Genomic DNA, 27,369 nt, shown 5'->3' with positions numbered 1-27,369 from the left:
TCTTGAACAAACTCATCCATCTGAATGACCTACACACACTGAGCTGGGGCCAGCCACTCTGTTTCAAAGATTAGAGAGGGAATCCGACCAAAGGATGGGTTGCTTTAGAAACCCGAGGGTCTGCTGCCATGCCCTAAACCTCTGTGCCGCAGCACCAAGGTGAAGACTTCTCGTGAAATGTGTTTCACAGAAAAAAAATAGAGTCAACATCATGTAAAAAAATATTGCTATAACATACCTATGAAACTAATTTAAGGGTGTTGCTTGGTATGCAACAATGTATAATATGCCCATCATTTAAGTTAGAAATAAGAGAGAGCTTTAAAATGTATGTGGCAAAATGGCTTTAACAGAGAAAGAAATCTGTTCACTAGCATTTTAAATTATATATCATTATCCTTAGAATTATCAAGTCTCCTGGAGGTTATTTATATTGTTTTTCAAGAAGCTGATAATGCCGCCTCTAAATTAGACCATGATAATCTCTATCTCCATAGTTATGTTAATATCTCCTTATGTTCACGCTTGCATTTATATGCCCACACGACACAAATACAAACACAAATACAAATATAATTATGTATCTTAGATACATGAATGGATTTTGAGGACACACTCATTCCAAGCCCTAATTAAGGAAGTTTAGCTCAGTACTAGCCCTTATTATGAAGATATGGTGCAATAACAAGGTGTAGTGAAAAATCAAATGGTACCAGGCAATCAAAAACCATAGCTTCAGCGTTTTTAAAGGGTTGTCATGAAACAAGCAGCCATCTAAGTGAGGGGTCAGGGAAGTCCACATGGAAGAAACATCTCAACCTGTGTGATCAAAGGATTATTATTAAATTATTATGTTATTAACAACATTATCCAGGCTCAGAGGAGGGGGATTGTATTAGAGGATAGATTCTGAGCACTTCTTTCGGAGAAGGCTATTGATGGCAGGGAAAGGCCCCAATCCATTTGTAGTTTTCCTGTGGTTTAAACCCCATTGAATTCTTTCTATTGTTAACTAATGAACAGAAAATTCTTGCCCTCAGGTAGAGTGCAATAGAAAGTAGATAATCTTCATCCCTCTCCAGCCATCCATCCAATTGTGTGTCCTTGATGGACGGTACCAGAGGCCACATAGTCATGAATCATGCCCCATCAGTCCTGCCTTGACCATCTTGGTCAGGTAATCCTGGACCAATCTTATAAATTCTTTTCTCTGACATAATTCCTTAGTCAGATAACCCTGGACCAATCTTGAAACTCTTATCTATAACACAATCTAGAACCCAATCATGGTTCTGGTCTCATATCTGTTGTCCCTCCTGGGACTGGAATGGATTAATGTGCCACCAATAAGGAATCTGTGAGTTTCCTTTATGCCAGGCCTTATTTGACTAGGGTCCTGACCATGAACATGACTAGGGTCCTGACTATGACAGCATTTTGGCCTTGTGCTAAATGGTCTCCTTCATGTGGATGGTGTGTCCTTGTCTTATCTTTGCCACTTTTAAGGCTTAATAAATTGTGATAGTTTTTTTGTGTGCCAATGTGGCTCCTTTAGGGACATGTGGGCAGATTTTAGCCTGTCAATCCGGTTGCAGCTTGATTTGAGGGCAAGTGGAAAAATGGCTGGAGGCAGGCCACTTTCTCTGCCTTCCCTTCCTTTGATGAGCCATATGGAGGCCTGCTCTGGCCTGAAGATGCTTCCATAGAACTCTACACCCATTGGTCTGGGATTTCCCTGAACTCTTGCATCATTGCTGGTGGCTGTGTGAATCTGAAGAGGGATTTATGAACTAGTATTAGGCTTTTGGAATAGTATAGGACTTATGGACTTGATCTGGACTTGGCTGGGGTGTTTTCTTGATATATAATTACTTCTCAACATAAATCTCTCTTACACATATAAGACTGTCACTGAATTTATTTCTCTAGTCAACCTGCCCTAATACATAAATATTGTCCTGAGATTATTTAAAATGAAATCAGGCTACTGATAGAATCCATTATAACACCTAATGTCTTCAAGAAAACACTAAAAATCTGATGTCATGTATTTGTTTGAGCTCTAGGCTTCCAGGCAGAGCACACAGGGGTAGACAGACACAAAAACTTATTTTAGGCCCAACTGGCTGATGGATTTCCACTACAGATTCCCTGGATCCATTGTTCTCATTATAAGCATTTTGTTCAGTGATCCCAAAGGCTTCAGATTTATCTAGGGTTAAAAATGTGGGGTTCTAACTATGAACAGTGAGGAAGTCTACCAGAAAGGGACACATCAAGAAAACTTAGCTTTTCAGGGATTTCTATGTTACTTTGTGTACTCTGCTTTATTCCCTTTTAATTCCTCTTTCAATTCATAGATATCTGAAGCGTATATATGTTAAAAGCAGGCATGAGCTAACTTCCCCAAACTGAATTCTTAGTGTGCAATTAAAATTTTACACATTCTGCCTTCTCTGGCCTATATTATCACACTAAGTCTACCAATCCTTATGTTATTAAATAGAGACAAACTGTTTCACATTATTCTCATAATGAATCTCTTTACAACATCTGGAGACTGATAGTGAGCTTCAATTACGATACAAGGCAGTTATGGTTATTTGTACATATTTTGTTTACTCATCTGTAAAATGAAAATAATGGCGGATCCATTGCTTAGCTTTGAGCGTCTCCACACTAAAGCTCACCATCATCCAGTTAGTGTTGACTCACAGGGACGCTCCAGCACAGGGGAGGACTGCCCCGTGGATTTCCAAGACTGTGACTCTTTAAAGGAGTCGAAAACCTCATCTTTCTCCTGCAGAGTGGCGAATGGTTTCGGATTGCTGACCTTGTAGTTAGCACCCAACATAAAACCACTGCACCATCTGGCTCCTCTTCTAGAGCATCTAGTAAAGATTAAACCCTTGAGAAAAAGTCTTGTTTCTTAATCACTCCACACTTTCAACAGCCAGCTGGCCACATGCACATAGTATCTTTCTCGAAATGTTAGTACAACTAAATTAAAATAAAGTAAAACACACTCAGAAAGTGTATGCACTCTCTAAATGTAATAGGCTATTAAGAATGCTAATGACAACTTAAATTAATAATCTCATCTTTGGCAACCAGTGAATTTGGAAGATAACTTTTCATGAATATCCATATTATGAAACAAAACAAAACAAAACCCCTTCCAACCTACAGGATAACTGAACTTAAAATGTTTATGTTTCTATTAGAGAACAAAGTTAATGTTAGGTCAACACATGGTTTGATATACACGTTTCCTTTATTCATTTTTCACTTGTATATGCATTTAGAAAATATGTCTCATCCTATTGAGAGACCCACAGCCTGACTCCTCAGTGAACTTCGAGGCACAGAAATAACGTAGCACGCATGAAAAAGCTGCCAGCGTCGACCTCTGACCGCCAAGGCGGTGCCACTCAACGCCGAAAGCATCTTACTTCTTTCTAAGTATAATTAATTTCTGGAGTGCTTCAACTAATATATTCAACGCCTCACTTTTAATTAAGATTCCTTTTCTTGCTCCAGTTTTAAATTATGTTCTGAAAGCAATTTTTGTCAATTGCTTTTCCATGTGAGAAATATAATTATGAAGCAAATTTTGTTGGTGTCACATTCAAAGTTTTTTTTTTAAGAATAACAAAGTTGTGAATAAAAAAATGAACAAAGACTCCAATACACACTTAAAATATCTCATTCTATAAGTAGAGCAGAACAACGCTAAATATACTGGTAATGCTCAAGTCCTCTGGTTTTCTGCAGGAGAACTATTTTTTTCTGGTAGATGTTATGTAACATGTTAATGGGGACGGGGATGCCATGGAGTTGAGTCTGACTTCAGGTGACTACCATGTAGCTCGTAGTGGAACTATGCGCCATGAACTATAATCACTGCTCTTTTGGAAGGAGATTGCCAGGTTCTTTCTTCCGAGGTGCCTTGGCGCAAACTTGAAGCTTCAACGTTTTGGTTAACAGCTGTTAACTGTTTACCCAATCAGAGTCTCCTGTCCATCACTAGACGAGTATAAGTAGAAAAGTCAGGAATATTACTTAAAAACAAAAATTGGAAATTACAAATCACTTCCTGATTACCTATATTGCTGTTATTATTTGATTATAGATTGGTCAAAAGAAGGAAAAAATGCTTAAAGTTCTACTTTTAGGAAATCAAAGGTCCTGGAGATGCAATATTTTATACAGGATAGTTCCAGTGTTCCTTTCTCGGCTTCTTGAAGTTTGAAAGACAGGTATTGGGGACACATTGGTGTTGGCTACTAAGCGAAAAACCAGAGGTTTGGACCCTGCAGCTGCTCTATGGCAGAAAGATGCGGCAATGTGCTTACATATAGATCGGCAGTCTCGGCAATCTTATGGGTGTGTGTGTGATTATCTCTCCTATGGAGTCTCCATGGGTCTGGATTGGTAAAGGGTACCCCACACCCACAATCTGGAATATGTGTAACCGTAGCGGCATTGTTCCCCTCCAGCTTCCTGCTCTCTAGATCTCAGCGGAAGGTCTCTGTGGTAGCAGCTACCCTGCTGAAGCAGTTCCGCTTGAATATTATTATCCCACACCTATTCTGTTACCCGTTTTCTCCCTAGTTATGCCAGAAATTTTGCAAGCAACAAATTCCCCGAATTAAAATTATTATGGCTTAAAATACCTTGAAAGTTTCTTATTAAGTAAGCATACTTCTGTATGATACACCACCATCTTGCTCTGTTTTGTAGGCTGGACAAAGCACAAAGCGTGGCAGAAGTTAAGTTTTTCTGCCCACCCATTGACAGCTTGGTGATTTGTGTTGCTCAGTCGATGCCTGATATTCCTGTGCTTCCCACTAGAAGCAGAATAGGAGCTTTCACCTAGCAGCCAGGAAGGAGCCAGGAGGAACGGCTCGGCATATGTTTCAGTTTTGTGTTACTTGGTGAGCTCATCAATCAAAGGGTTCCAACTGTGTCATGCTCACCCATCTCCCAGTGTGAGCTGGTCAGAGGTCTAGGCGTTCTGAGCAGCTATGAGTCTCTGAGCACACGTGATAGCTGGGCAGTAGGGAACCAGTGATGCTGAGATGGGACAGTGGTGGATCTCTTTAGCAGTGCAAGAACCATGCTTTCTCTGAAAAGATCACAACCTCTGCGGTAGACAGCCTTGCCACCTCTAGTTTGGTTACCTCCATGTGTAAGAGCAGTCAGGATGAGACCCTGCCTTTGCTGAACAGCGCCAATCAGTAGAGACTTGGCTTCCTTAGAATCTTTGGAGTATTGGAATCTTGGAATGTTAGTGGAGTTCCTATGGAATTATGCACAGCAGCGTCAAGAGGCAAGTGTGAGATGTAAAGATCTGGACTAATTCACTATATTTATGATGCTTGCTGCTTTTATGTAAACACTGGGTAATAATTGTAGGTACATAACAAAGCATTATTCTGCAGCCTCCTATAATTTGTTCAGAACAGTCAAGGAAATCAGAGCTATCCTGCCTAAAGAAGGAAGATGACACAATCAAGAAATACATTTTAGCATCAGATTGAACTAGACTTGAATTCTTCCTTATCTGCTTACTGTGTGTTTGGGATGGTGTCCTTAAGTGCCCCAGGCCTAGGTTTCCAGGCCTACAAAACGGGAACCACAAAACACTCGTTAGAAAATTGCACATACTTATATCTACATATTTAGTCCATGTAAACTTCAACCCCTTCTTCCCACTCCTATCCCCATTCTTATTTGCAAAAATATTTTTCAAAATTACCAAGGTGAAGAACTGGGAACTTGCATAAACATCTGTTGTATAGTCAGAATTTTAGACTTATATTTGAATGTGGAGTGTGAAAGACAGGAGAAAGGTATAGTATAGCTCAGATCAAATTAATTTTTACAAGCAAGGCTCAGAAAACAGACAACTTTTTAGATTATTTGCATGTTTGATGTTTCTTCTTAGCAAGGTATGTACTGTAATAAAATCTTTATTAGTTACATATTTTGTTTACCTCAGCTTACTTAGTTTCCATGCCAATATTGTTGGCAATGATGTGCTAAAGAAGTATGCTACACAGGGTTCTCTAGAGAAACAAAGCCAGGACACTTATTATATATATATATATATATATATATATATATATATATATATATATATATATATACACACACATATACACACACATACACATATACACATGTACACACACAAAATAAGCAGTTAATTAGTCTACAGAGCAGCACAAATGGCTCAGTGCAACTCACTTCCATGAGACAGCTAATACACTGGCAGTCTTTCAAGTCTTGAGGGCTGCCAGGTGCAAGTCAAGGAAACAGACAACTGAGTCCTCTGTAGAGCAATTCAGGTAATCCAGCCACAGGCAGCAAACAGCAAGGCAGGTCACCAACAGTCAGCCAGATGACAGTGTCCTACAGTCCCCATATCAAGTGATATATACTCCAGTAGCATGGTGAAGCAGGTCTTGAAGGAACCTCAAACTACAGTGCCACAGTCCACGGGTTAGGTGTCCCACAGGTAGTGTAGCTTGCAAGTTGGGGCAGAGAACCAGTTAAGGCAGCCGCACACTGGTCTGATCATCAAGGAGCAAGAGACAGTAAAGGCGAGGCTCGCCAAACCATTTATCTCTCTACCCTTCAATATATCCCACATACGTTCATTGGCCACGTTGGCACAAAAAGCCTACCTATCACAAGTAGCTCCAACATAGAATTTGATCGAGAATTTCTGTGCCCACCTCCTGGTAAAAAATATTTTTATCTGTTGATGGGGTCCCCTTGATATTTTATCAGCTATTCTATGACCACACAGTTCATAGCTCTTCTTCTTCTCCTGCCGGAGAAGCGTCAATGAAGGTCTTTGAAAGCACCCTCCCAGGGTACCTGACTCCGGAGTTGAATCCCCATGGTGGTCTGACAGTCAGACTCACGGGGGCTAGAATCTCTGCTGTTCCACTGACTTACTACAGGTTGTTAGACCAGTTAGTTTAACCTCGAACCTTGAATGTGGCCAATAGCAGGCAAGGTCATAGACCTAATAGGGATGTAAGGAGAAGTCATGAAGTGATTGACAGTAAACGTATTTCTTCTATGTAGGGAATATTCAGTAAATGATGACTACTTTTTTAAGGACATGTTCATTGATGCACATGTGGTCTGATGTTAACTAACGTTGACTAAGCTCACTAACCATTCCCACTTGTGGAATGCAAAGACGAATTGGATCCAAGACACCGATCTCAGTTTCCCTTGGGATATTCCGGTCCCTGCACAGGTTTCGGCAGAGACTAACACCAGAGGCTAACTACACACACAGTAAGACTAGCTCTCTAGTTCATGCTTGTCTTTGGGACACGCAAGGGATTGTCACTAATGCGCACAAGTGGTGTTCACTGGGCAGCGAGTGAAAGTATAGCTTGAATCCAGCAGAGCATGTGCAGATCACTACCGGTACTGCGCATACAAGAAAGAGCTCTGTGCAAGCTAGCTTTTTAAAAGGAAAGGTGGTGGGGATTGGACTAGCAACTTGGAATAGAACCTGGGAGTTTGGAACTAACTGGAAATTCATCTAATTCTAAACGGATTTGCTTGAAAAAAAAAGGCAGCATCAATGCATATTTTGTAAGTGAATCATATGCTGATCCTACAACAGGCATACTTTGTAATAGCCGGGCATGAGAAATCATAGTTATATAAGTAAACTTTGCATTTGCGCTCTCAAGACTCCCAATTGCACTGAGCACTGATGCAACCTTCCCATCTCCAGAGCTGGCCAGGCCTCTACCCAGGGCTTTGCACCTGCATAAGTAACGTGTCTTCAGAGTCAACATTAGAAGATGCTATATTTTCTGGTAAGCACCCTCTCTTAAAGATTACAATCACATTTTTCGTAACAATACACCACATGCTTCACAAGTCTTTATGTCACATTCCGACTCATTACACATTCAAAGGAGGGGAGCAATTTTAGAAGCTTTGTATTTCTCATTATGTTTATTTTCCCATCCACTTACCGAGACTGGACCATATTTCAGAGTTCCGTGAACAGTGAAGGCAGATTTCAAGGAACATCAGAGTTATGATGACATCCTTAACTTGACATTCATAGAAAAATCTGAAAGTACATGCATGACTGGTTTTATCCAGAACTGCACTTAATTTAAAGCCAGCTCTTTATTTTTCCCTGAAGTGTCTGCTGTGTTTGATAGATCTTCAGTTTCCATAAGCTGTTTACACCTGCTCCATATCAAGGGCATTCCATACGCAGAATAATTTAAGTCAATTGGATGAACTGATTTGAATAATGATAAAGAGAGGCAAGCCAGTGCTATCAGAGAAAAACAACGTTTTAGAATAGAAACAAGAGGGTTCACTTCGTTCCCTAACTCGAGTCCTTAAAAGGGTAAGTCCATTGTCAAGGCCTTCTAGCTAGTTAGTGGCAGAGCCTCGTTCACATGAATGGTTTCCAATTTTTAAATTAGTGCTCTTACTACACTGCCATGTTGCCTAGCAGATACAGGCCGGGGTGTTACTACTTACCCTGAGCTAGCAATGCTAAACTGCAATGTTAAACTGCAGTTTAACAATTTAACTCGTGTACTAGACTATCAGTCATTTTAATGACTGTTTCTTTTCCTTTTTACCTCAAGGGCATTGGGGTCAGGAACTGATGGGCCTATTACAAACCTACAACTTTAAAGTCCCATGAGAACACTGACTGCCATTGGCCTACTGTCTTTCCTTGGCTACATAACCATCACAGCTCAGTTACTACTCAACAGCCTTTGGGCAGTAGGTTAGGCTTGACCTTGACAAAGTTCTTCTCCCATCCCCTCGCTAAAGGGTAGGTAGCCCTGGTGGTGTAGCGGTTACCCATGGAACTGTTAACTGCAAGGTCAGCTATTGGCAAGCACAAGCCACTCCATGGGGAAAAGATGGGGCTTTCTATTCCTCTAAAGAGCTATGGTCCCAGAAATCCACAGGGGCAGTTCTACCCGGTCCTCATAAGGTTGCCATGACATCCACTTGACGGCAGCAAGTTTAGTTTTGGAAAGGGTTCTGTGAGGTATAATTCAGATGCGTTAACCTTGCCTTCAAGGAGCAGATTCCGTCTCTCCCACGAGAGGAAGCATTTCTGTTGACACTCAGAGCTGTCTTTCTGGGGGTGGAAAATCGCGTCACGGCCTACCTCTGCTGGTTCTGTGGCCGTTGCAACATGTCAGGGACATTCCTGTCCATGAGCCACAAACTCAGATTTCCTTTGGAAAATCTTCCTTTTAGGAGGAGGAAAGCACCAATCCACAGTGAAAATTCCAGGGAGAGATTGGGTCACAAGAACAGGAAAAAGTCAATCTAGTTCGGGCACCGGCAATTCTATGCTGCTGAGACGAACACATACGTTGCTCATTGTGAGTGTTTATTGCTTTCCTGTTGCCCACAAATGTTCTCTTATTCTTAAATTAGTGCTCGGTGGTGTCAAAAGGATAAATCAATACAATCATTTCAATGTCCCTTGACTCCATTTTAAGCAATCTTTGAGAGCTGTTTCTCCCCCGAAAAGTACCCTGTCAACCAAACCAAGCGATGCTTCTATCTAACCAGGCAAGCTGCTTTCATTTTGATCAATGAAAAGAGCGCAAAATCTATTGTCCTTTCAAATGTCTGACATGAAGCTGGATTGTGCTGTTCTTGGGAAGCTAGATGAGAAAGCGTCAACTCAATCTAGCTTTCTGTAAAGTAGCAATATATTTGTCCTCGGTGTACTAGGCCTACATGCGAATGAGTAAATGAATAGAATTCTTTCAAGAATTTGCTATGGTTCAAAAACTTTTGTTGTTGGTGGTGGTATAAATAAATGTTCAATGCAGTTTATAAATCTTTCAAAAGTTGAGTTCCATTTGTTTATAGATTTCCTTCTATTTGGGTTTACAATGCTAATTAACAACCATATTTGCTAACCCCCCTTGTTCTCAATGCTTAGCACTACATATCATGAGGCTATTTTTTAATCATATAAAATAACACAAATCTGGCAACTTGATTCTGAAATCATTGTAAAAGAATCTGATTCACATTTTAAAAGCAATTTAAAAAGAAACCTTCTAAAACAAGAGACAAAGATTTGAAAGATGTATAATGTGCAGCTGTTATGTTAGTGTAAAATTCAGTTAGAGGTCACTTTCAACCCAGAACATGTCACTGCACTAACTCTTGGGGGAGGAGGGAGGGAGCGCGGGAGAGCTCTGTAGCCCCTGGGTTGTTGCCATCATAACTTTTCACGCGTGATTGGAACTTTACTTTCATGTTTAAGTTACAATTATTTAGAAAACCTCATTTAACTAACTCCTGCCCACAAAAAATATTTAAATCCCATATGTTCTTGAGGCTTATCTATGTAAAATCTTCCCCATTAGTCATTATCACATTCCAGATTACAAGCTTTGTCTCATCATCGCTTATTCATTTCTCCTGAAGTTCAATTACTTTAGAACACCGTATATCCTGAAAATGAAAAGACTCATTCATAATCGGACTACATTAAAGTGACAAACTATCACTGTAGGCTAACACAATCTTCCTTACCCTTTATTTTCCCATTACAAAATATACAATTAGCAACTAAGCATACAGAGTCAGGTACTATCTTTTGCCTTCCATGGCTATAAGATAGGAACTGACTTATGCTGTGCAAAAAAATTTTAGTTTCTGTAAATTTTCCCCATTATTTAATTTAAAATAATGACGAAGTCATTGCAACAGAGCTGTGTGTGAACCCACAAAAGCTGTGTGTGAACCCACAAAAGCTGTGTGGCCAACAATGCTGTCTCAGTCATTGAGGGGTTAGCCCTACCTCCCTGCCTAGAGGTGCAGATGCTTTAACTGTTGAAACTATTAGGTTCTGGGCCAATGTTATTAGAAAATAGGATGGCAAGTTTAAGAATACTGAAACCCTGTTTATGGGGCAGGATTGGAGAGGGAGATTGATGGGTTTTATATTATCGGTAATTAAGGTCCAGTATTAACCTTAACCACTTCCCTCACAAAGTTAGCTCATAAATCAACTTACATTAGCTTCCTTTAGCTAGAAACACAGAAGCCAAGCTGAATTGACTCTGTGTGTGTGTGTGTTGTGTGTGTGTGCACACGCGCAGGTGTTTGAAGACATAACCCCAGAACTCTCTCTAAAACAGCAGATTTCAATGACGTCCAGTTCCTAGGCGTTGTTCCTTTCTGCCTAATTGTAGCTATTGGTGGTGAGGAGATATGCTGGTAGTAATCAGAATTATTCAGTTGGGTTATAGATTTTGTAAAATGTTAATCCTCCCTCAAAAGCTACATATTGACTATGACTTAGTTTCCAGGAGGCTCTGTAGAGTCTATCCCTGCTGTCTTTTTCAGTGAGTATGCCAGTGTCCGTAAAGGTGCATCCATGTTTGTGAGCAACGCCATGCTTTTCATGACTTTCCTTTTACAGATACTGGATTTATTAAAAACAAAGACAAAATCAGTGAGAATTGTTTCTGGTTTGTTTGTTTTTTAATCCAGGAAAATATGTGGCAAATGAGACTCCACACCCCAGGTCAATGGATGAACGTGAATCACACGGGTGCTTCTAAGCAGGATTTCTTAACCTTTGCCAGGCTGGGCGTTGGAACAATTTATGACAGTGAACTGAATCAACTGGTGTACTTTCCAAGTCCAGTCCAATTAATCGGCATAGAAGTGATTATGAATAATATAAAGCATCCCTATCAGAATAATTTTTATCTCAGATATACTTTGTACTTGTATCCCACTTTTATGTTAACTTAAAAACCATTGTTAGTGAATGGTGTTACTGAAATTGGCTATTAAAAATGTTGGCTGCTAATTCAAAGAATAATTGTTACATCATTATATCCAGATTCATTGAGTTTCTAATCATCTCCTATATAAGAGCTACTCAAGGATTTCTAATTGATTTTATGACCTTGTATTGAAATTACATCTCTACACTCATTCTGTTTACTCATTTAAGTCTACTTATTTTACTGTACTATTTATTTTACCTCACAGTCTTGCTTTGGTTCTTTAAAGAGAGATGACTTATTTAAGATCTAATTAACTAACGCAAAATTTACTTCTCTTATGTTCATATTTAATTAAGCCTTTCTTATTTATGTCATCTCTTTAGCAAGGGCTACAAGTATTCCTGAATGTCAGCCTCTTATCTCTTTTCCTCAGCTTTTAAACATAATAAAGTACCCAGGTTCTTTATTCAGTATTTCAGATCTCTTTTCTTTCATGTCACAAAAGATAAATTCACACGACTGCACTGACAACATCACAGCTTTGGAAATGCGTCCACCTTATAAATAGTTCAGTCACTTAGTTCAATCCATCTTCTTCTGCCCATCACTCTACTGTCAAACTCACAAGTTTTAAGAAAGCACTTCTCCCAACTTCTGGTTTTAAAGCTAAAGTCCAAAAGTCTGTTCCCTTGACTAACATTCACTGACAGGAGTATTATTTTGGCTGACAAGATGTCCGTCAGCAATCATTTCCATTTACGAATGGTTGTTAATGGTGCCCTGGTGTTTTTGTTTTGATGAACCTTCAGAGCTAACAATGGCAAGAGTCCCTAAAGGGTATGGGTGGTGAAGGGCGCCTCTTCCACTTCCTGTGTGTTTGCAATATTTTAATATGATCACCCATGTTCCATACCTTTTATATTGTCTGGTCATTCAAACTTATAATATTTTGTTATTATATTTCTTTTTCATTTAATTTGACCTAGACAAGGCTTGTGTTATTTAATATTATCAATATTTAAGAGTCCATACTTTGAGTTTCTTATATTTTTGTGAAAAACATAAAAGGAACACATACAAAACTCTTGGACCAGAGCCTCGAGAGCGTGGACAACACCTGGAGTTCAAGCTCATGGGCTCTACCTGAAAATAATGGGTTTTGTAACCATGGCATATTTAAGACCTGAGTTGAAAACCCTTGATTTGTTCTCAAGGCAGCTGAGGATTCTTAAGTAAGCCAAGACCATGAGGAGTAGAGGTTGGCTTGCATATGTTTTCAGTTTCCCAGTTTCTCTCTTTTGAGTTATCGTGTGGAAATTCACTTATGGCATTTTCTGAAATTGGTGCCAACATTCGGTCAGCATCACCAGGCCCTCCGAATTGTAGAACAATGTGGCTTTACTTTTCGATGCAAACTTTTCTTCTCACTTGAGCAGACTTTTTGCAAACCGAAAATGAGTTTGAGGATCATTGTATCGCTCCTATGGACAAAATAATTATCTCACCTAATACATTGAATTGTCATTCTCATGTTTCCTGATGAGGACTTAGACCCCAATCATGATTCATTCTGAATCACCACCAGGCTGGAGGAGAAGGATTATTTCTCAATAGTAATTTGACAAATAATTTAGGTTTTATATCTTGAAAATCACAAGTCACTCTGACAATCACTTCAATATAAGCCACCCAAGTACAAGTGCTCATATCTTAAGACATCTGTATTTCAAATAATCTCTTCCAAAAGTCCACCATAAAAAACCAGTGTCACTTGACTTTTCTTTTAAAGCATGGATATTCATGATGGATATGCAATTAAAACACAGAAAGAAAATAATGTCCCCACTGTACTCACAGGGCACCGTGCGGAGGTAGAGGTTATCACGGATGATTTGCTGAAGTTCGTGGTCCACCGAACCCTTCTGAAATCGTAAGTTGAGGTAGTGACGAAGATCCTTATCAACAATTCCTCCTACAACAATAAAGTATCTTAATAAAGAATACTGTAAGGTACTTTATGTCTGTGACTTGATTCTGTCCTAAATATGTCCATGTGCCCATTTAAAAGATGTGCTGTTTTATATTACTCATTTAGCCCTCTAAAATCTAAAGATGAATGAAAACACGCTGCTATAAACTCATATAATCTTTTATTAAACAAACAATAAATCAGAATGTGGAGTTATTGTTTCTTCACATAGGCTCCTTCTAGATCTATAAACAACTTGGAAAGAGATGTTTTCATCTCCCTAATAATCAGAGAAACTGGAGCTTATGAAGAAGAGTTGAGCATCAGGATGGGAGAACAACGAGAGAACCGTGAGGACAGTGCAGGGCCACAGTTGTCTGTTCTGTTGGACACAGGCTCGCTATGGGTCGGAACTAACTCAGTGGCACCTAGCCACAACCACAACAACAACCACAACCTTTTGTGAAGAATTTTGGGGACTAGAATTGTGTCCCTTTCCAGTGTTCTTTGAGTTTGGGGGAACCAAAAGACCTCTGAAGGGGTAAGATCAGAGATGCAGGGTAGGTGGGTCATGGTCTCAATATGGGATTCTCAGAGGAGAGCCCTTGCTACATCTAGCAGAGCAGGTGCAGTGCTGAAATAGAGGGGAATTAAAAAAAATCATTGGTGCAGTGTTCCTGACCCTTTTCTTACCCAGGTAGAAGTTTCACATTTTCTTGAATTTTTTTATAAATAATGTCCCATGATGGTCCTAAGTCCCTCAAGAAACTCTATCAAGATGACCATTTTTGGATTCCCCAAACAGTCACCCAAATCTTCGGAACTGGTCTCTCAGCCTTACATGATACCGGGCCAGCATGTCCCCTCCGATGACGCTGCTTTAGTTGAACCTTTTATTAGAAGGCGTTAGAAGGTGACTTGGACAGTGGCATTGTTGAGAAAGCTGACCAAAGAAGCATGTTGAAACAAGTCTTGTTTAGAATAAACCCGGACATGTGAATTCCAACTCTAGTAGCAATGCCTTTCGACTTACCCTCATATTTGTTGACATAAAATGAAAACATAATTTTCACTGAGATAAAAACTGTCTACCAGTTCTATGTTCAGTGTTTTGCATGCATTCTTTAATTTATTCATTTAGTACAAAATGTGGATTATGGCAAAGGATATATTTTACATCTGAATGAATATTGAAGCATCATAGTCTCTCTTTGCCTGGTTAAAAGATACTTTTAAATTGTTCGAAGTTACTACTTCCATAGGTACAAAAATATAAACTGTTAAAAGAAATCAAGTTACAGAAATATTAGTGCTTTCACTTTATAAGATAAATAACTTCCAAGTATTTTCTCTGTTGGATAAAATATTTGCAAATATTTTAACCAGAGTTGAGAGGCAATACAATTTTCTGGAAATGCTGTTTGGCACAGTTGTAAAGCACTGGCCAGTAGTCAGTGTATTGCCTTTCTCAAGCAGTTGATGAAGGACATTCTCTTAGCATTCCCATTGTAAGGTTTTCACACACTTGGGTCACTTTGTGTTGGTCCCACAGAATTGAGTCTGACTCAGTGTCCCTGTGTAAAAGAGAACTTGGAAATGCTGCCTGGGCCTGAAGCAGCCTCACAATGGTTGCTCTGTTTTGCAGCCATTGTGTCAATCTGTCTTTGAGCGCCCTCTTCTTCTCTGCTGACCCTGTGCTTTACCAAGCAGGACACCTTCTCCAGGGACCAGGCCCTCGATAATATACCCAGAGTACTTAAAATAAAATCTCATCAGCCTCATTTTGAAGGAGCATTCTAGCTACACTTCCACCAAGATGAATTTGTTTCACCTTCTGACATCCCATGATGTATTCAATATTCGTTGCCCACACCATAATTCAAAGACTTCAGCTCTCCCCTGGTCTTCTCTATTCATTACTAGCGTTTCGGTGCATATCAAGCATTTGAAAATGCTCTAGCGTGGGTCAAGCTCACTTTAGTCTTTAAAGTGACATTAGGTTTCAGATTTTAAAGAGGTCTTTTGCGGCAGATTTGCAAAATGAAAAACAGAGGTGATTGGGGGAAGGAGATGATGTCAATGAGCCCAGGAAGAAAAATTATGTTTGGAAACTGATTGTGGAAACAAGTGTACAATTCTGAACAATTAACGCGATTGAACTATGGAATGATATGATATTTGTATTAACTCTCAAATAATAATAAATTAAAAGGGGAAAAAACCCATAGAGCCAGGAATGGGTTCACATTAAATCTTTGCTCCAATGTCAGAACAATTGGTTCTTACACCACGGCCCTGCTCGGTACTCACCATCAGGAGGGGAATCCACAAGGGAGGGATTGGAGAATTATGGTTTACAAACCGAGGGCCTTGGAGAGAGAGTATCGAAGACCAAAGGCATAAGCTTGAACTGCTAAAACTTTGTCCATTGATTCCCCCCTCTGCTGTACGCTGGACCTGATTTGGTTTTCAACATTTTCTATATTCTTGTTTGTTCTGGTTCATTCACATTAGGGTGTATCTCAAAGGTGTTATGTCCCTGGAGGTCCCCCTCTTGAAGTGGTGTTCTATGTTTTCCTGTTTTCCAGTATACAAAACCCCGGATTGGTGAACCTGTAGAGACAGCAAGTAGAAGAAGGGCGGTGGTGGTGGTACAGGGGTGGTTGTGGGGAAAAAGGGAGATGAGTTCAAGGAGTTTTGGGAGAAAAAGTATGTTTGGAAACTGATTGTGATAGCAATTGTACAATTCTTCTAGACATGATTGAACTATGGAATGATATGATATTGTATTAATTCTCAATTAATGGAAAATATGTATATGGTTTGATTTTTTGAATTGCTGCTTTCATGGGCATTGATTGTAGACCCCAAGAAAAAGGAAACCCTTGACAATGTCAATCTTTTCTCCATTCGTCATGATGATGTGTATTGGTCCAGTTGTGTGGAATTATCTTTTCTTCATGCTCAGATGCAATCCAAGCGGAATGGTGTAAGTTTTCACCTTTATCTATAAGTGCTTCTAGTTTTTTCACTTGCAGCAAGCAAGGTTGTGCTATCGGCTTATATGAACTAACCAATTAGCTAATCCATTGCTATTGGCTCGACTCCAACTTACAGCAAACCCAAAGGACAGCGCAGAACTGCCTGCTGGTTTTCTGAGATGTTAGCTCTGTGTGAGATCAGACAACCTCATCTTTCTCCTGCAGACTCACTGGTGGGTTCAAACCGTGGACTTTGCCATTAGCAACTCAAAGTGCAACCCACTATACCACTAGCGCTCCATCTGCATGAATACACTGACATGGCTTCTTCCAGTCACAATATAGTGTTCTTCAGCTAGGAAACATCTATAACCATTTTCGTAGTATACAGATTGAGTTTTATGATAAATGAATACAGTCCTGGCACACACTGTTCTTAATTTAAACCACGCACGAGTCCCTTGATGAAGAACTACCTTTTGGTCTACACAATGTTCCAGATGAATAGTAATCCAATACAACTAGAGACAGTTCCAATGCCCCCTTAGCTCATAATAACTCAAATTGCCCAATTTCTAGAAAGCCCAGTCGACTTGACTAACCCCTCTAGGCTTGCCCTTTATAAGCATTCTTCTTTAATCCCAGCTTGTTTTGCTGTCTTTTCCCAAAGTACAGCATTCATGTGGCCCTGAGTATAGTGTCTCTGTGTCTGGGAACCTGAGTTCATTAACCTTCTCCTTCTCATGTTTCATGGGCTCCTTCTTCCCATGTTCCACTTCATTTACGATTCCATAATTTGTTGGAACAACCGAATTAATCATGATTTAGGACTGCTTTTTCCTTTACTAATAGGAATAATTTTGACTTTGTCATTGTAATCTAATGAAAAAATGAACTAAATTATAACTAAGCAAACCAATACTGTTTATATATCAAAGATTAATATGATATTTAAAATATTTACATTAAACTAGGAGTTCTATTAAGATATATTTTACTATATTCATGACGTACTGAAGAATAGATATATATTCTGTATATAGATGTATGTATATGTGTGTATATGAGAGGGTACAAAAAAACAGGTAAAAGCTCTGCTGGGCTTTCAGAGTGCCCATTTTCCACACTACGAGAGCATGGGGAAACTCACTCTGAGTTAGGCCACCTGGGAAAGTCCTCTCTGGTCACAGTGAATTTTGTTCGTGAAAGCAGTTTCCTTCAAACCTCTTTTTTAATTGATGGCCAATTTTAGAAAACACTGTGTGGCTATGAAATTTTGTTTCCTGCTCAGGAAAAATGCTGCAGAAACTGTTGTGATGTCGAACACCACGTACAAGGACAGTGCTATGGGAAAAACTTAAGGGTTTGAGTTTTTTTCCCTTGTCAAAAGAGGTGAAATGCCGATTATGTCAAACCTCTTGTGGATGTCCGTCAACTGCCCAAAGAGATGAAAATGTTGACTCATGGAGCATTGAGAGTTCGTTCCACCAGGTCAGACCGTTAATCAAGCGTTCTATTTAGAGGTTCTGAAAAGATTGCATGGCAGTGTGCGACAAACAAGGCCTGAGTTGTGGCAGATGGGGGACCACAAGAATGCACCTGCTCATGCAGCCACCTCAGTGCACTAGGTATTGGCAAAAAAAACCCCAGCATTCCTCCCTTGCCCCACACACATTACTCACCAGGGAAACCCTGAGTTATTTTCCTTTTTTTTAAAAGGAAGATAGCAAAATAAGTTTGGGGACCTCTTGATGGGAAAGAAAACCAGTGACAATCTCCCTGTGCTATTGTTTTCTGTTTTCAACAATTTTCTTGAAGTCAAGATCATTGGCAGAAAATTGACTTCAGGCATTGTGCTGTCAATTGAGTAGTCTCTGCATGTAACTTCCAAAGGAGGAGGAGGATGGCTATGCCTTAAGTTTTACCCAGGAGTAATTTCAAATATATTTTATACTAATTTATTGGCACATGGAAAATCAAGGAATAGATCGTGGGAAGCTACTATGAGGCTACGTTGCTATGTTCCTTTTCCAAAGTAGTTTCTGCTTGGCTCAGCTAACCATAGATAGATAAATCACAGAAAAATTGCTTCTGCTAAGCCCACAGGCACAAAACAGGGGACGGACATATCTAATCCAGCTGGCCAGCACAGCCTCCATCCCCTTTTTAGGTTTCTGAGGCCAAGAGGCCCAGCTCATTTTTTGGGTGGCAAGAGGATTATACAAAAGCACTGTACAAGATTTGATTTACATTAGTCAGTCTGTAAATGGTTCTTCCCAGTAATTCTCATTTGTCTATTTTAAATGGGAGCTTGCATATTATGTTAATGATAACTGCAATAGAATGAATTACCGTATATACTTGAATATAAGCTGACCCAAGTATAAGCCGAGGTACCTAATCATTACCTGGGAAACCAGAAAAACTGATTGACTTGAGTATAAGACTAGGGTGGAAAATGCAGAAGCTACTGGTGAGTTTCAATAATCAAAACAAATGAAAATGAAATTACTAAAAATTGAGACATCAGTGGGGTAATGTATTTAAATATTTATTTTAAATAAAAACATAAATAAAATGACAAGTCATTTAACATTAGTAAACCAGCAGAGTAAGTGGAAAATAACTTCAACAAAAACAATAAGGTATCAACAATGATACCTTAAGAGTACTATTCCCTGAGCTTAATCAGCAACCAAGCTAAAATGTAAAGTTAAAATCCTTCAAAACTGGATTCCTCATCTTCATCCATACCCCAATTCAGAGCTTCAGGTGGTGTGAGTTCATCATAGATGCTGTCCTCGCTGGGGTACCACTGACCCATGTATAAGCCGAACCCCAGTTTTTCAGCACATTTTTTGTCCTGAAAAACGGATTATACACGAGTATATACGGTATTTAATGTGATTCCTCAAGCCATAGCCTTTGCTACTTCCAACAATAGACCTTGATTTTCCTGATGGGCCTAGGTAAGAAGGTGGAGGAATATACTGATTGGATTATACAATTCAGCCGTGAGTGATGATTAAGAGAATTAATTATGATTGCCATCTTGCTGGATATAAAATGAGCCATCTCAGAAGCAGGAGGTGGGATTTTACTACCAGCAAGAGAGATAAGAGTCAGGAATAGAGCACATCTTTTGGACCTCAAGATGCCTGCACATTGAGCCCCCTTGATCCAGGAGTCAGCTTTGACACCAGGAAAGCTGGTGTCACCTGTGACTTATGACTGTTTTGGGGGAGGTGGTTGTCTGGAGCGAGGTGCCTCTGAGCACTTAATAGAGAGAGCTGGGTTGGCTGACCCATGGAGTCGCAGCTGAGTACCTTCCAGTTGAGGTTCACAGCAGAATAGCATGCCCTCAGCGCAGCTATTGGCAGCCCTACAAGATTTGGTAGAAGCCGGGTTGAGGTGCTGAGGGCAAGAGAGTCTTGCCTGTGGACACAGCAGGGGAGAGACTGTGCTGACTGAACCACTGTGTTCTAAGTGTTTGTAACCTGTTAACGTCCCTAATAAACCCCATAAGAGTGAGCCTTGTCTGTAAATTCTCTACTGCCTTTGCAATGACTTCTCAAATCTAGCCACCCACCGAAGTCGAGTGCTGTGGGAGGAATGGTTGGTGTCAGACTATGATAGTAAAGGGAAGAAGGGTGGAGGCAGATCTGCCCTCTGACTTATGACATTCCGTCTAGGGAGTCAGAGAGGTCAGATGTGTTCTCTACACCTTTGCTACAATAACTTATTGGAGATGCCTGGTTGACTTTGTTTTTCTATCACTGGAAACATTTAGTTATACTAAAATTTGTATCAAATTTTACTAAAATGTTAAAAAGCAGTTTTAATATCATTGTGTGCCTTTACTTCAAAACTTTAGAACTGTAATACAAAAAAAGACAATAAACTATATCAAACAGTTGCAGATCATTAGGACATTCAAAACTAGAGAGAATAATTGCTATTTCAGGAAAAGACAGAGATAAATGTAAGCAGTTTATACTATTCTCTGTTTCTATTGAACATGGCTTCTTATCATTTCCTTCCCTCCACAATAGCACAGATGGGATATTACAATTGAATTTCATTTGTCATTGTTAGTTTGGATCTCAAAGTAAATGTTAACGTTTTTCCGTTAGCTATTATTATAGACTCCCATGGAGAAGAGTGAAGTAGTGCTCAGAATATGCCAGGCAAATTCCCCTACATTTCATAATCAGGAAATGTGAAGAATGGAAATATAATTGAAAACAAACTCGTGTATCTACCTTTTCAGTGCATTGGATGGCTATTTCAATCAAGAGAGAGAGCTTTTCCTTTTAATTTCTTTGACCATCTCTCTTAAACATGAGATTTTTACATTAAAATGCAGGCTATCACAGCAAATAGTGTAATAAAAAGACATACGAATAAAAATGGGCATAATAATCATCTCCAATTTATTTCTCGAAAATAAAAAACCCAATACTCCAAATTAAATACAAAAGAGAAAACAACTATGATAGCTATGACTGGTTTGGAACTAATTAAGGGGTAATAAACCTCAAATCTGTTAAGCTTCTGCTTAAGACATTAACTGAAATTGCGAGGGTCAAACAATCCAGCAGTCTCCCAATTTCCAGATAATGGAACAGACCTTTCTCTTATAGCTTTGGTTCACTGCCTCGTTAACTCTAGTGCAATGGCTTAGTGTCAATATAAAATACATAGGGATGAAGTATTACGTTTTATCTGTTGGAGAATCCATTTTAAGAATTTACTCACTCCCCCCCCCAAATATGTAGAAATATTACATGTGACTTCCTGAGTGTGAAAAGACTTACAGACTTGTATCAGGCTTATGGACTTGAGTTGGACTGAGCTGGGAGGTTTCCTTGATATACAATTCTTTCGTGATATAAAGCTTTTTATTTATCCACATATGAGTGTCTCTAGATTTATCTAGTTAACTTTTGCCCAATACAATCCCCTTTGCACAGATGGAGTATGTATATTTCCTTAGATTTTATCTGTTGATATTCACATGTAACATCATTTGTAACATATTTGTAACAAATATGCCTCCAATATTTGCATCCACAAATCCACATGAATGGGATTTAAACAAATTCATGCTTATTTTTATATTAGCAAGTTATTTTCCCTTCTGACCACCACTCACCTGTCAGCTTTTTGCCCTGTGATGACTGTGTGTTACTGTACTGCTGAGGGCTTTGCTACCAGTATTTCGAACAGCAGCAGGGTCACCTACGTAGCACATGTTTCCATGGAGCTTCTAGAGCAAGACAATTGAGGAAGCAAAATGTATATTAAAAATATTTTTAGGAAGGCTGGTGAAGCGTGATGAATGGCAGTCGCACATGGTCTGACATAGTCCTGGATGATGAGCCGCGCAGGTGGGAAGGCACTCGGCCTTGGGCTTGGGGGAGACGCCTCCCCAGAGGAGATCTGACCTGGAGGATCTGAGTGGAACACAGCTTTTGGAACTTTTATTTCCTGATGAGACACGATGGAAAGTGAGTAGAAACAGGTGCAAACGCCCACTAATAATTGAAATATGGACCGTACAGGAAATGAATTTGGGATAACTGGGAGTTGTCAAAATGAAATAGAATGTCTGAAACTTGATATTGAAGGACTAGGAGCTCTTTTGACTTGGAAGAACACATCATCTCTTGTGTCATGAAGAGGACTGACATCTCATTCACTGTCAAAGAATATTGAAGATTACACTGCAGTACACCACTCACGGTGACTGTGTGGGTTTTAGCCTACACCTACAAGGAAGACTAGTTAATGTGATTGCTGGTCATCATTTAAGCACTAGTTACTAATAGTAAATATAAGAAAATAGAAAATTTGTATCAGCTTCTGTCGTCGTAAAATGATGAAACATGCAATCAAGATGCATTTATAATTCCTGGTAATTAAAATATGGATGTTCAAAACAAAGAAGCATCAGAAGTTGGAAAATATAACCGTGTTGCTAGAAATAATGGAGGGGATGGCATGGTAGAAACTTGCAAGACTAAGGACCTTTTCATCAAAATTCCTTTCTTTGCCAATACAAATGATGTTACATGTGAATATCAACAGATAAAATCTAAGGAAATATACATACTCCATCTGTGCAAAGGGGATTGTGTTGGGCAAAAGTTAACTAGATAAATCTAGAGACACTCATATGTGTATAAATAAAAAGCTTTATATCACGAAAGAATTGTATATCAAGGAAACCTCCCAGCTCAGTCCAACTCAAGTCCATAAGCCTGATACAAGTCTGTAAGTTCCTTTTCATACTCAGGAAGTCACATACAATGATGCAGCATGCAGGAATATCATAGGCTGGTGTGTGCAAAGTCCTGTGGATCCAATGGCAAGTGGACACATCTCTAGGGCTCTGGCAGGTCCCAGTATGGCTTACCAGAAGGAAGGAGATGGCAGAGACAGAGAGGAGAGGTTCCCAGGACATTCATGTGAAGGCTATTCCTACAAGGAGTCACCATCAAGGCTGTAACCTGATTGACAGGTTGACTACCACCCCTACACTATTATATATCCTCAAGTTGACATTAAATTGTGTAACTATCATAAGTACTAGGGAAATCTCAGTAACTTTAGTCCGAAAAAGGCTATGGGGTGGCTTCAGAGGAGACCATCTATTACTCATAGCAAGCTCAAGTTCAAGCTGAAGAAAATGGAGATGAGTCGAGGTTCAAAGTATAATCTTGGCTATATCCCGCCCGAATTTAGAGACCATTTTAGGAGCAAAATATTGACTGAAACAGGGAATATCCAAAGAAAATGAAAGGAATTTACAGTCACTGCTCCAAATAGTACAGGGAGCCCAGTAAAGCAGTGGTTACTCATTAGGCTGAGATTCCCCACGGTCAGCAGTTCAAAACCACCAATTGCTCCTTGGAAGAAAGACAGGGCTTTTTACTCCTGTGAAGTTAAAATCTTGGAAACTCACTGGGGCAGTTCTACCCTATCCTATATGGCTGCTATGAGTCAACATCCACTGATCACAGTCAGTTTAGTTTGTTTTGTGTTCAAATAGAATGGTATACATTCAGTCACTTCAGGAGTTAATGTATGATCACAAACCAATGGTAATAAAGGAAAGAAATTTAAGCTGTACTGAAAGCATTGGCACACACACACACACACACACACACACACACACACCCATTGTACTCAGGGGTATGTTTTGTCTGCTCAGAGACAGAAACCACAACTTGGTCAAGGGCATTGCTCTGTGAACAAGAGCCATCTCAGACAGAAAGCAAGCCCCGGACCATTGGAGGAAGAGCACAATCCAGACCTCTTTCTGAATTGGTGTATCCTGCAGCCAGAGGCATTGGAGACTGGGTGTGGAGACAACAGGGCCAGGCTGAGATCGGAGGCTAAAGCAAAGAAACCATGAGACAGCACTGGAACTACGGAACTATGGGAAAGAGCAGCAGGAGGGCTTCCTGTCCACAGAGTCAGAGGCTAAGGGGCCAGATGGCTGAGAGGCTGAGAGACAGCTGGCTGGTTGGGGAAAGGTGTTGCTATAGACCAGTTGCTGTATCCTCACTGTTTACTGATCCTCATTTGTGGTGACCTGCTAACTTCCCTGACAAACGCCATGATTGTGTTGTGAATGCTGTCCGAGTTCCCTGTGGCCGCTGTAACTGATTACTGAACCCAGCAGAGGTGGACCTGGTGGGAGGAATGGTGGATGTCAGAACAGGTATTGAAGGATGGACCATGGAGGCCTGTCTGACCCCTGCCTCGTGGTAATAGGGAAGCCAGAGGAGGTCAAATGTGTCATTTTGCACTTGTGCTTCATATACTATGCAAAGTCATTCAAGTGTGTATCCTAATAAATTACAGATAGCGCTGCAAAGAATAGGAACTCCAGGCCACTTAACTGTGCTCCTACGGAAACAACACATAGACCAAGAGGCACTCACTCAAACAGAGTAAGAGAAATTCTGTGGTTTAAAATTAGGGCAGATGTGTGTCAGGGATACATTCTTTTCCACTATGTATTTAATCTGCATGCTGAGCAAATAATCCGAGAAGCTGGTCCACATAAATTAGACAGCGGCATCAGGTTTGACGGAAACCTCACTCACCCCAGAGGCAAGACACAGAGAACAAGCCTTCCTTCCTGGAAGTGAAGGAAACGTTGATGAAGATCAAACCACATAGAGTCTTCCATATGGATTACACTTCAGCATAAAGAAAATAAAAATCCACACAAGTGGACCAGTAAGCAATATCCTGAAAAACAGACCAAGCATTGAGCTTGTAAAAGATTTTATTTGACTTAGATCTACAATCAATCTCTATTGAGATAGCAGTGAAAATATTAAATGTTCTATTGCATTGAGGAAAAAGAGCGATCGAAGTAGTCTGAGGGCTAAGCTCTGAGGACTAGGTATGCCTGATTCAAGCTATGGTAGTTTCAATCACATCAGATGCATGTTAAGGTGGACGGAGAATAAGCAATGCCAATGAGAAATGGAAGCCTTTGGGGTTTGGGGTGGGCTAAAACTATTGAATATCCCATGAACTGCCAGAAGAAGACGCACCTCTGTCTTGGAAGAAGTACAGCCAGAGAGTTCTTCAGCAAAAGAAGCTGGTGAGTTTCACATCAGGCATTTTGCATATGTTGTCAAGAGAGAACAGTCCCTGGGAAAAAGAGGGAGAACCTTAAGAGGACCGACACAGAGCGCTGTGACCTAGTGCCTCGAACGTGGATAGCAATGCTCCTGAGGAGCAAGGGCGGCGCAAGGCCGTGCAGTGTGGTGCTCTGCTGAGCACAGAGTTGGCTTGTGTTGGAACTGACTTCATGGTACTTATCTACCACAGCACCATCCCTTGAAAACTTGTATTTTTAAATTACATTTTGAGTAAAGTTAGTGACAATTAATAGAATTATACTTATAAGCATTTGACATTTCTTATTTTGATACCTATGAAGTGTAGTCTTGTTTTTTTTTCTTTAAAATTGCTTTAACTTAAAAACGACCAGATAAATTGGTACAATAGATTTCCCACTAAAAATTGCTTCATGCTGAATAAAATGATAGTCTATGCTATTCAAATCAACTAAAAGACCACAGCTTTATTTATTAACTCATTGTACAATTATAATACAAAGAAATTTCTGAACGAGACTGATTGCCAAAGGACAGACTGATATTTGATCTGCAGATTGTTTCATGGTGGATTTATTCGAATGAATTTATACCAATTTCAGGCATATGATTTGAACTGCTATAAGAATGACTTCAAACAATAAGGATTGTGTTTCAAAAGTTATATTTTGGAATGCAAAATGATTTTCCCTACAGAAATAGTGTTGTGTATTATAATTATGTCAATTGCCTGCCTGTAGGTCTTTGAGTTAATTATATATATGAAGTAGCATTATTCACAGTATCTTTGCAAAACGTCGTTACACATTGCCATGTGCCCTGGGTTAGGCTTGGCGAGGTGAGGCACGTGGGTGTGTGCCTAAAGTTCCAAGTGGGTTGGCAGAGTCCAGAAACTCAAATGAAGATCCGCCATTTCTCATGTGGGGAGACAGAAGACCCTTCCTAGCTCCAGACCTTTCTGGGGAATATTTGCTGCTATGAGCCGATTATTTAGGCAAGGATGGCATTAGGAGTTGATTAGAGAAGGGCAACTTACGGGGGGCGGGGGGGGGGGACTTAGAGAAAGAGTTCAAGGACGATGGCCACCTACTAATAGACTTTCTACAGCGTGGGTCAGCTAAGATTCTCTTTTCCTTTGATGCTCTCAGTCCTCACAGGTGACCTCAGTTTATACATACAGCACCTCTTTGGTCTGACTTCATTGTTTCCTTATTTCTTTGAAGCAAATGCAGACTCATGTTATGCTTGTGATCCTTAGCATGTTAAAATTATTTTTGCAATTCATAATTTTAAAAATATCCAGAATACCTTTCCCTGAGGGGAGAAAATGAGTCCTTAGGCTTTTATCTACTTTCCAACTCCATATGTACATTAGGTGCATACATACATATAGATCCTCCAGCAATGGCAGAAGGAAGATCGTTTGGGTGGCAATGGGTAGAAATGATTGCAATAGTAGGAAATACTGCAAAAGGCAGAAAGTAGAGTTATATTTAGGTGTCAGAAGAAATGTAGGCTTGGTTGAAAATGGACTTCAAGGAATAGGATATGATAAAAAACATACACATTGTGCGCATGTAGAGGTGCATATGGACCGGGAGCAAGGAGAGGGAGGAGGAGGAGGACCATAGCCGTGGGTGCACTCTGGAAGATTATTAGACTGGTGGAAGGGGAAGGGCAAGGGAAGATTCCCTCCTTACTCTTTGTTCTCCTGAGTTGTTCACGCTCATCCCTAGACAAGTCTCTGATCAAACACTGGTGAAACGTGAGAAGCTGAAACTGAATTGAATTGTACCCTTTACTCCCAAATGATTAATTCCTAGCCCCTATACTGGTGAATGTGATCCTGTTTGCAGAAATTGGGTTGGAAAATTAACCATTTTATTGACATATTTTGTGTACATAAATCTATTAACAAGTTGTGTACAACTTTGCTATCAGACAGAGATGATTGCAAATGTGATTATAAGAATGGAAAT

General features: G+C 39.9%; 1 protein-coding gene across 1 annotated transcript in view; it reads right to left on the bottom strand.

Moving 5' to 3' along the window:
- MAGI2 (membrane associated guanylate kinase, WW and PDZ domain containing 2) overlaps nt 1-27,369 on the bottom strand; it is a 1,549,501-nt gene that overhangs the window by 1,105,672 nt on the left and 416,460 nt on the right. Inside the window, exon 2 of the mRNA XM_075558486.1 lies at nt 13,651-13,767. Within this exon, the coding sequence (XP_075414601.1) occupies nt 13,651-13,767 (117 nt within the window). The remainder of the gene's footprint in view (nt 1-13,650; nt 13,768-27,369) is intronic.

Source organism: Tenrec ecaudatus, chromosome 9 (genome assembly GCF_050624435.1).
Source record: "Tenrec ecaudatus isolate mTenEca1 chromosome 9, mTenEca1.hap1, whole genome shotgun sequence".
Lineage (NCBI taxonomy): Eukaryota > Metazoa > Chordata > Mammalia > Afrosoricida > Tenrecidae > Tenrec > Tenrec ecaudatus.
This window is presented reverse-complemented; position numbering and strand designations above follow the sequence as displayed.